At 38.9% G+C, this 11,327-nt stretch overlaps 1 protein-coding gene across 1 annotated transcript in view; it reads right to left on the reverse strand.

Annotated features, from left to right (window-relative positions):
* LOC114026367 (SLAM family member 5-like) overlaps window positions 1-9,879 on the reverse strand; it is a 109,173-nt gene extending 99,294 nt beyond the window's left edge. The window contains exons 1-2 of the mRNA XM_027840052.1: window positions 9,749-9,879; window positions 821-1,168 (exon numbers count right to left, since the gene is read on the reverse strand). Of these exons, the coding sequence (XP_027695853.1) occupies window positions 821-1,168; window positions 9,749-9,803 (403 nt within the window). The 5' untranslated portion in view covers window positions 9,804-9,879. The remainder of the gene's footprint in view (window positions 1-820; window positions 1,169-9,748) is intronic.
* Between the last annotated feature and the right edge of the window lie 1,448 nt (window positions 9,880-11,327).

Consider the following 11,327-nt stretch of genomic DNA (forward strand, 5'->3'; position numbering starts at 1 on the left):
TTGATCAGAAAAGGATGGGAGGAGGAGGACAGTTATTCACAGATAGTGGCACCCTGCCCTAAGGACAAGGAAAAGGATACTACTTCCTCCTTATAAGCTTAAGATGTCCCATCATATGAGAAATCAATTATCCTTAACTATATACTCAGGGAGTTGTAGTATGTTAGAGATGAAAGGAACCTGAAGGTTATCTAATCCAACATCTCATCCAATTCAAAGAATCCCTCTGCAGTATTTCTGGCAATTGTCCATCTGGCCTGTATTTGAACACATTAAAATGCAGAGAGCGTATGACCTCATGAAGCAGTCCATTCCAATTTGGAACAGCTCTAATTGTTAGAAAGTTCTTCTTTACAATAAATAATTGTAACTTATAGGCTCATAGACTTAGAGAGGGGATCTTAGAGGGTCTAGATTCATCTCCTCAGGAAACTGAGGCCCCAAAAGGTGAAGTGACTTGCCTAAAGTTTCATGAATATTAAGGGACAGAGTCAAGATTTAAAGTGGGGCTGCCTGATTATAAATCCAGGGTCCTCTCTACTGTACCACATTGCTGGGCCAAGTTCTACCTTTATTTGACATTTATTACACCTAAAGTTAGCATATAGCAAGGATCTTTACAATAGGGTTTTATTGCATTACTCCTAAGTACAGCTTACACTCAGGCAGAATCACCTTTAAATTTAACCTGTACTCTGGAGTGCAGGAAGAAAGCAGCTTTCCCAACAGTCAGGCAGGAAGACATATAAGCATTTGGTGTATTCATTTTTTTGGATGTAAGTGTGTTTGAAAAGATACTGAAATTGAACTTAGTGCTGACCATGGATGAGGAGGGTGAACAACTTTTTAATGGGTTCAGTGATGTTTGCTATAGTTATTTCTGCTGTGTAGAAGCCAGCATCCTCCATCTTCAAGTGACTGATTTGTGGAGCATAACTATAGCTTTGGTTGAGGAAGTCTATTCGCCCCATATAATGAGGATTTGTCATCATTATTTTGGGTGATTTTCCTTCTTTTCCTGTCTCTATGATGGCAAGAGACCTTTGGGAAATCCAGACAATATATGTGATCTGCTTTTCTTTTGGGATTTCCAGTGGGAGAATAACAGACTCCCCCAGGATTCCAATCACCATTTTTGGGACTGAGTCTTCTCCAGAAGCTCTTGGCTCTGAAAACATAAAAGAAGACCACAGTTAATAGCTATCCCTTCACTCTTCCCACCCCTAGATCAGTCTAACATCTAGAAGAGCTGCAGGAGCATACCCTCAGAAGTGGCCTCCTCTAAAGACCTTTCATTTCTGGGCTTTCCCTATGAGACACATAGAGTGTAAAAAGTACCAGATAATTTCAGGATTCCATTTTCTTCTCTCACCCAACACCTAGCTAAAGAACCCAATACTTATCTTAGAAAATATGGCCCTATTTCTGGTCATAGAGAGGCATTATAGGTGGAAAGAGAAGAAACTCCCACTGTTACCATGTAGGGGAACTCTAAGATTAAAATTTTCCAGTTGCCACATTTTGGCAGGGATATTATCATTCACAATGATTACAATGATGTCAATGAAAATATGATTAAAAGGAAGATGAGCTCTGAATAATGGGGAAATCAATAAAGGTCCTGAAGAAAAGAAACAGCTATTCCTTCATGGCAGAGAAATGGAAGACTACTGGGATGGAATACTCCATATGTTGTCAGATATGGTCTCTGTTGCTAGAGATGTGTTATCAGACATCTTTTTGCTTAATTGTTTTTATCTATTACAAGGAAAGGTTCAGTATAGAGAGGTTGGGTAGAAAATGGCTATGATTTAAAGATGGAGGTCTTCAATAAACCGTATTTTTAAAAAGAAATAGGCATTGACAAGTTGGAGAAGGTCTAGGAGAGAGCAACCAAAAATGTTGAGGGGATGAGAATCATATCATGTGAGGACTGGTTGAAAGAACTATGAACTATAGAAGAGAAAACAAGGGAGTAATATAACAGTCTCTAAGTATTTAAAGGGATGTCATGTAGGAATAGGAAAGTGAAATTGTTTGTTCTGAGACAAGATGATAGAACTAGGTACAACGGGTTGGGAGCTGTAGAGAAGCAAATCTATACAGAATTTAAGAATATACTTCAGTATCTTTGCCAAGAAAACCCCAAGTGGAATCATGAAGAGTTGGACATGACCGCAATGACTGAATGACAGCAAAAATTAATCATGGCAGGAATAATACATAAAGCTATTTCCAATGATATGGGATCACAGAATGTTAGAAGTGGAAGGTACCTCCACGGCCTTCTAATCTAGCACATATCTGAAAAAAGATCAAATGTCTAAGGTAACCAACAAATCAAGAGCTCTAATCAAGGGAAATCAGTTACTTAGGTGCCTAATTTTCATATCATGTTTGACTACTGAGGCAGCTAAGTGGTGCAGTGAATAGAGTGCCAGGTTTGCAGTCAGAATTCAACCTGATTGAAATCCTGACTCAGACATCTACTAGCTGTGTGTCCCTGGACAAGCCACTTAACCTCAGTTTGTCTCAGTTTACTCATCTGTAAAATAGAGATAATAATAGCACCTACCTCCAGGGTTATAGTGAGGATCAAATGAGATATGATTTGTAAAGTCCTTCATGTAGTAATCACTATATAAATACTAGTTATTACATAATTATCTCTTCTTTCTTGGATGCTACAATTGATTGCCAAGTCTTTTTTTTTAATCTTATCTCCACAATTCTCACATCTCTTCCTTTCCTCCAGTCACATTGACACTACCTTAGTTCAGACCCTCATCCACTGTTACAACTACTAATAAAAAAAAAAGCACTATGCCTCTGGGTCTTTCATCTTTGATAAATTCTACTACAATAAAAAGAAGGGAGTTATGTGCAAGAGGTCATAATAGGCAAAGATCTTTAGTCTTTGTCCTTGTCCAGTGCCCTTAATCAGTCTCTCAGTGAATAAACATTTATTAGGCACCAACTATGTGCTAGGCACTATGCTAAGTGTTGGGGATACAAATAAAGGCAGAAGACAGTCCTTGCCCTTGAAGAGCACACGCTCTAACGGGGGAGAGAACAAGTAAACAAATGTTTGCCTAATTATCTCTTCTACTGCAACTATACTTAATGAGAAACACTGAAAAACTTGACATATAAGAATAGAAACGGTAAATTGCCATCAACCTCATGTAGCAGAAGTGTGATCTCTTGGCATATACTACATAAGACCCCCACTTCCTCTTTCTGATTTCATATCTATGCTCACCACTTCCTCTTGCACCTGAAGGTATGGGCAATTTTCTAGTGCTTCAGGGTTAAGTGGGACCTGAATGGAAGCAGAATCAAATCATAATAGAACTTGGGAAGGGGAAAAGGAGTCAGCCTCTAAGCACCCTGCTTCTTTTCAGCTCAATCTTGATGACCCACATAGCCCTTGGGTTTTTCCGTCGGTAAATTTGCATATATATTGCATAAATCTCACCAGTGTCACATGAACTAGGGCTTCCCTAGGGTGCAATAAAAACATCCTCTACTATGTAGGACAACCCCACCACATATCTTTTCCCAATTTAGTCAATAAATTAGTCAATAAGCATTAAGAGCTGAGGGAATTATGGGAATTGAGTGAATCACACTGATTCCCATCTTGTGACTAAATTCTGGAATAGTATATTTTGGGAAAGCAACAAGATTAGACTACTTTCTCTAAAAACTATATACACATGTATATGATTGACTTCCAAACATATCTAGTATGGAAATTCAGGCTTTGAGTATGGTTTCACAATATGTTTTCAAAATTGGATAAGGATTTTATATATACATTGTACTGATAATTGTAAAGAAAGTGAAATTATTTTCCCATTTTAAAAGATAGAAAGGTTCATTTTACAAGTTAGACCCTCATGAATTTTTTTTAAAACTTCTTATATCATCTACATAATTTAGGTAAAGATAGAAACAGCAAGTGATATGTAAAAGTTGAAATTTTCTAAAGTCTCGAGTGAACTATGGATTCCTAATTCAATGTTCTCCTTACAGCACTGTTATTAATAGGATTTGCTCCATAAGGCTTGAGCTGTTTTTCCCCACATGAACTAGTTATTAGAAAACCAAATTTAAGAGATTGTACTAAATTGTATTATGTCTTGTTACCAGCAGATTTTAGCAGAATTACCTAAGGATTGCTACAAGTGATTTGGAACCAGAGAAGCAGAACTCTTTCAGAGCTGTCCTGAGAATGAGGCTATTCCACAAGGTCCAGGAGAAGATATTTCCAAGGACCAGACAACTACATGGGACATCTGGCACTCAAGATGTGCTGATTAATGGACATTGGGAGTTGGTTACTAGGATACAAGGAGACTTGATGTTATTTAGTATTGATGATCATCATTGTATTACTTTGGTCTTTTGCTTTATTGTGTTTATGATGAATTTTCTTGGTTATCTTGGCAACATATAAATCTCCCCTCTCAAAACTAGTCCATTGTGAACCCCCTAATCTGATCTGTAGCCTGACTTACATAATTCTGATTATAAATATATGAAAAACCTTATAAATTTGGCTTATACCTGGCCCTGCCCCCAGGAATCAAAGGTGAGGGGATTTGAAGGAATTGTGGGAATTGAGAGAATCACACTGACTTCATCTTGTAACTCAATTCTGGAGCTAGCTCAGGTTCCATTTCTATTCAGTTATGGGTCTAGTCCAATTTCTGTCTTGTGAGAAAACTTTATTCAATTGTGGGAATTATGAGAAAGCTTTGTTGCATTGTTTGAACCTAGTCCTACAAGGCTGGGAAGCTGGACCACCTCTTCTTGTTATTTAGAGACCCTTAACTAAGGATCTAGGTTATGTTGACCAGAAACCCAGTCAGATAAGATTAATGCAGAGTTTTCTCACAATTATACATCTAAAGCAACCCATATGTCTTATCTGAAAACTGGCCCTACACTGGCCAATCAGTTGTTTCTATGTTCTTTTGATTAAATAGAGACACTTGGGTGGGGGTGGGGTAACTTCTCTTTTTTTTTTCTGATTTCAGTAAATTGCACCTGTTCACTCTCCCCCTCGCAATTTGGAAAGCCCCTAATCTTTCCTCTAATTAGAAATCAGATTACCTAATTTCCTATCCTGGTTTATATCCCATTAATTGTTTTCTCTGAATTCATAAGAATCTGTTTGGCTCTCTATTTGGGATCCAGTGCCAAAGCTGAGGAAGCCTAGTCTCTGTTTGTTAAGTAATTGACATGCATTGTTTAATAAATGGATATGCTTTGAAGCTTGATCTTTTGTTTTCTCAATCATTTCAATCAATCCGCCCACCACAGTGCCTACTATATGACACACACTGAGGATACAAAAAGAGTCAAAAGACAGTTCCTGCCCTCAAGGAGCACAGAATCTAATGTATGAGAGAATTAGCCAACAAATATGTTTGTTATGTGTAGCAAACAAACAAGCTATATACAGGATAAACAGGACATAATTAAGAGAAGGAAGACACTAGAATTAAGAGGGATTAAGAAAGGCTTCTTGTAGATGATGAGATTTTAGTTGAGACTTGAAAGAATCCAGGGAAGCTAGTAGGCAGAGATGAGGAGAGAGAGCATTCCAGGAATGGGAGACAGCCAGAGAAAATGCTCAAAGCTGAAATATAGAGTATCTTATACAGTCACTTTATGGTAAAAGTCTCACTCCCTAACCCCGACACACATGCACACATGTAACATACTGAGCATGTGTGGTTAATAGCTCTGCACTCCTCATCCTGAGCGGAATTGCCAACTACACAAGGCAGGTCTCCTCACCCCTTTGAACATGTTCTAGTATAAATAGCACTAGATTTCAAACACCACATCTAACACTCGCTTAGTCATATAACTATGAGAGGATGTGTAAATGTAAAAAATGTAAAGGCACATTGGTGTATACCCAAATGATATAAGATGGAGAAACACTCACATAGGAGATGCCAGGGATCTGTTTCTTGGAGAAGATGTTGGTGTAACTTGTGAGTGAGAACAACTTCTTTCCATTGGCTGTGTAGTCAGAATTGTCTGTGTCTTTAAATCTACCTGAAGGAGACACAGTCACTCTTTCTTTGTGTGGGAATCAGGGTTGAAGGTCTCATTCATTCACTGCAAGGGCACCATGCTGTTAAGCTAAATAAGATTTAATAAGCACCTTCTAAGCCTACTGGCCCTGGGAAATGGCCTTCAGGCTTTGGCTTGTTTCATTTGTTCTTTTTCAGTTGTAAATCTAGGGCCCAGAGTCCCAGACTTGAGAGCTTGAGTCATGGGAACCTTGGAACCTGACATTCCAGGCTGGATGTTACAGCTAGTCCAAAGGGGATGCCCTAGAGAAGCTAGGGTCCTAGGATACAAGGCTGAGGGTGAGTGGAAGTGGAGATATGGTGCTTTAAACTTGGATCCTGTTGGGACTAATGGACTGAGTTAAACTGTGAACTTTAACTTCCTATCTTCCTAGAGACCGAGGACTGTGTAGGGAGGATTATGTCTACAGGTGTTGGGAAAGAGGATGAGATGTTTGTATGTTCTTTCTTGCTATACCTTTGAAGTAAATATTAAATATTCTTTTGTAAAAGCTAATCTGACAAGTAGTTAAATGGAATTGGAGTACTTGGACCCTTAATATTGGGGGAACATAATTGGTGGGGACTTGAGCCAATGGCAAAGATGAAAGACCCATTCCCCCCAACCCCTTATGGGTACCTGAGAATCCTGAGGGGTGGGGGTGGGGTGGAAACCTGACACATTTGGCCTTTAGGCTGTGGAGACCAGACTAATCACTATTATAGTTGAATGTGGTGAGAGACTTGAGACAGGAAAATCTAGGAAATACTCGACTTGAAATGTCTAGAATTGCTAGTAGATAGGAATCCTTCTGTACATATTTCACTTTCTATCCCCAACTCCTCATCTGAGGATTTTATCCCTGGGGTTTCTGGTAAGACTATACCATCGTCCTATGTACATACATAGCAAAGCCAGGATGACAAAATAAGCATGTGTAGTTATGGTTGGGACTGGGATTCAGAAAGAATATTCCAGTTAGGATGAAGCTAAAAGATTATTTAGTCCCACAGAGCTTGGATTTAAGGAAAAGGATCTATTGCATTCTGCTTAGATAGCTTTACTTCATAAGTCTTTTGGATGGGCTGCATTCTGGCCCCAATCTCTCTTAAGGTTGGCCACTAACTTACCATTTGCACCTGTGTATGATCTTAGTTGGGGCAGCTAGATGGCACAGTGGCTAGATCACTGTACCTGGAGTCAGAAAGATCTGAGTTCAAATCTAGCCTCAGATACTTACAGCCATGTAACCCTGGGCAAGTCACTGAACCCTGTTTGCCTCAGTTTACTCATCTGTAAAATGAGCTGGAGAAAGAAATGGCAAACCACTCCAATATCTCTGCCAAGAAAATGCCAAATAGGGTCACAAAGAGTCAGAAACAACTGAATAACAACAAATATAAAGATTACCAATGAGAAGGACTCCATCATTCCCAGAAGCAACACATTCAATTTTTGGTTAAGCTCCATTTTCTTGTTAGCAAGCCTAAGTTTACTTCTATGCAATTTCCATCCTGTTCTCCTGGATCGGCCCCCTTGGACCAAATAGAACAAGTCTCATTCATTCATTCATTCATTCATTCATTCATTGTTTTTCCATGACAGCCCTTCCAATTCTTGAACATAACATACTTATTTCTACATCTATATCTACTCTCAGTGTCCTTTCCCCCATTCTTGTCACTCAGAATCACACTTACAATTTTCAAATATTACTGACCTTGGATCAACAATGACATTCACCAGTTCAACCATTCAGTACCTGAGGATATGGTTCATTTTGAACAGGTGATTTGAATGTATTAAGGACAACTAAACGTTCTCTTACTATCTCCTTTCTTAGCTTGGCTATCAAATGGGATACATATTAGCTATTTTTACTGTACAGTCCAAAGATCCTTCTCTTTGGCAAGGACAATAGTAAGAAAATAAAAAATGAACACTTATGCTTTCTCTCCATTAGTTATTATCATCATTTTCATTTAGTTGATAGACTATTAGACTTGGAGTCAGGAATCTATGGATTCAAATCCTACTTCATTTGTTTGTTACTTATGAGATCCTATACAGTCACTTAATCTCTGAGTTTGTTTCTTCATCTGTAAAATGGGGACATTCATAGCGCCTACTTTACAGGGGATCAGATGAGATAATATATTGTTTGTAAAGTACCTCGAGAACCTTAAATCATTATATAAATGTTAACCTTTATTAATACTATGGTCTTATCCACTCCATGCAGCATTCCTATTCCTTCTTCTCTCTTCTTTTCCCAATTTATGTAAAAAGAATCCACCTCATTTTCTTATCCTTTCCTTTTTTATCTATTCTTTGTTGTTGTTGTTCAGTCATTTCAGTCCCCCAGGGTTTTCTTCATACTGGAATGGTTTGCCATTTCCTTCTCCAGTTCATTTGACAGATGAGGAAACTGAGGCAAGCAAGGTTAAGTGCCTTGCCCAGGGTCACACAGCTAGTAAGTGTCTGAGGCTAGATTTGAATTCATGAAGATGAGTCTTCCTGACTCCAGGCCTAGCACTCTATCTACTGCACCATTTATTCCTGTCATTCATCCTTCCCTTTTTGAAGAAGACCAATGACAATATGAATAAGTAATATCATGACTTTTGAATGAATTGGATTTAAGTGAGGTGGACTCTCTCAAATAGTCAGCCTCACTCTCTTTTACAGAGTCATCAAAGTTCGGTGGCAAGGCAATAGTTAGGATGACTGGAGATGGCACCATCTAGCTGCACTTTAACTACCCTTAGTTGTCCCTGATATATTCAAGTTGCCTGGTCAAGATGAATTACATCCCCATGTACTGAATGAATTGGTGAATAGTGATATTTGAAAATTATGAAGAATAGAAAAGATACCAAAGGATTGGAAAAAGGCAAATATCTCAAAGTTCAAGAGAGGAATGAGAAAGGGAAGAGAATTACCATACTATAGGCCAATGAGCTTGATTTTGATTCCTGGCAAAATTCTAGAACATATCATCCTATGCTTTAGTACTCCTTACACTGTGCTTATAAGACCATACCACATTTTTGCATTCATCCTCTGTTATTTATCCTTGCTTTCACCATCTCTATATAATATTAAAAATAGGCATGAGTTGAACTGGTATATAAGAAAAGGAGCTTTTGGTAATTTTAGAGGGAAAAATCTGAAAGTTGAGTCTTTTATGTCTTTCTTGTTATTAGTATGTGATTAGAGAAAGACCAAGAGATGTGGAGAGACAGAGACAGACAGAGAGGAGTCAAAGAGACACAGAGAGAGAAATGAATGATGTATTACAGTATTATGTATTTGAGAGTCAACTGAACCATGTGAGTCTATGACTTTGGAAAGGAGAAAAGTCAAGAGGGAGGAAAAACAAGAGAATAAGCATGTATTAAGCATCTACCATCTGCCAGGCACTGTGCTAAGCACTTTGCAAAAATTATTTCTTTTGATCCTCAAAATGATCCTAGGAGGGAGATGCTTTTAATATCCCCATTTTACAGTTGAGGAAACAATGTTCCTTGCATATAGTAGGCATATTTTAAATACTTGTTAAACTGAATTAAATTGAAAAACAATTAGTCCTTACTGGCTCTTCTATGAGACAGGGTAGAGAGACTGGATGCTGGTAGCCATTTGAACTTACCTGCAATTGGGTAGAAGAGGAACACCAGGAGACATCTTTGGAGGAGATAAGCCATGTGTCTCTATTCAGATTGAATATAAGAAAATCTTAGTGACACCTCAGCTTTAGAGAGAGATTCACTTCTCATTTGAAATAACTACATAGGAATTGAAATATGGTTTCGTCACTTGGGGGAGGGACAGAAGGAAACCAATAGAAGAAGGCCATGGAAAGAATAGGATGATACTGGGGAGAAGTCATATTATTTAGAGAACATTCCCAGATTCCCTGGAGTTCTTGTCAAATAGAAGAGACTTTCTCAAAAGAGGTGGTTTGTTTTTGGCGGGGGGAGGTTTCATCAAATACTGAGCTCTTGAATTCAACTGTTTCTGAAACTTGCTTATTTATATAGTCTGATTTCTTTTTCTTTCTTTCTTTCTTTCTTTCTTTCCTTTCTTTTTCTAAGCTGTTGACTCTTTTTTCATAATTCCCTTACATCACTCTCATTTCTCTTCCCAATTTTTCTCCTACCTCTTTTCTATTATTTTTAAGCTCCTTCATGAGTTGTTTACGGGCTTGAGACCACTTCCTATTTTTCTTCAGGGTTTTGCTCATAGATGTTTTGACATTGTCCTCTTCTGAATTTGTATTTTGGTCTTCCCTGTCACCTCAGTAACTTTCTATGGTCAGATTCTTTTTCTGTTGTTTTTTTTTCTCATCTTTTTTGGCCTTATTCCTCTCTTTTAAATTTGAGCTCTGCTCCCTGGGTGGAAGGGGCACTGTCTCAGGCTTCTTCTGCCAGGGGCTGCAGGTCCTGGCTGCTTAGCTAGTGCTGCTGATGTTGCCCTGAGGCCCCTGGGGGACCCTCTGTGTCTGGTGATACACTGATGACGTGGGGAGATAGCTGGAATTGCTGGAGGCCATAGGGGTCTGGCAGCTTACCTGGTGCTGAGCTGGGGTCCTAGTGTATGGTGAGGTCAGTGAGGTGTTTCTCCATTTTCCCAGGGCTACACTGAAGCACATGGATGCCTGTCTCCTGGAAGATACCTGTTTGCCAAGGGCTACATTGAAGAATGTGATGGTTCTTGGAGCTGGAGTCTGCCGGTTCGCCTGGCTATGCCAAGGCACATTGAGGGGTCCCGGTGTTGGCATTTGCCTGCTCCACCACACAGGGGCTCAAGATCTTTCTCTATTTTGCTGAGGTAGGGCTTGCTGGTAGCTTGCTAGGATACTTCCTGTCCTGGACTGCGTTCTCCTTTTACCGGGATGAGACAGATCTTTTTTCCCCATCTTCCAAGTTTCTTGGACTAAAAGATTGTTTCATCCTGGTTTTTTGTTTGTTTGTTTGTTTTGTTTTATTTTTGCTGGTTCTGCTGTTCTAGGATTTGTTTTGGGGCACTATTTTATGGTTGTTTGGAGGTGAACATGAAAGAGTTATGGCAATTTACTGCTTATTCTGCCATCTTAGCTCCTGGAAGTCCCTCTTTTCTGTTTCTTAATGAGTTCAAAATAATTTTGATGAGTAGGTTTACAATATAATTTGAACTTTTGGAGTACCACTTCCCTTTCATTCCCATTTTTCATTATTCCCTTTGAGATT

The sequence above is a fragment of the Vombatus ursinus genome, unplaced genomic scaffold (assembly GCF_900497805.2).
Source record: "Vombatus ursinus unplaced genomic scaffold, bare-nosed wombat genome assembly UNPS02014838.1, whole genome shotgun sequence".
NCBI lineage: Eukaryota > Metazoa > Chordata > Mammalia > Diprotodontia > Vombatidae > Vombatus > Vombatus ursinus.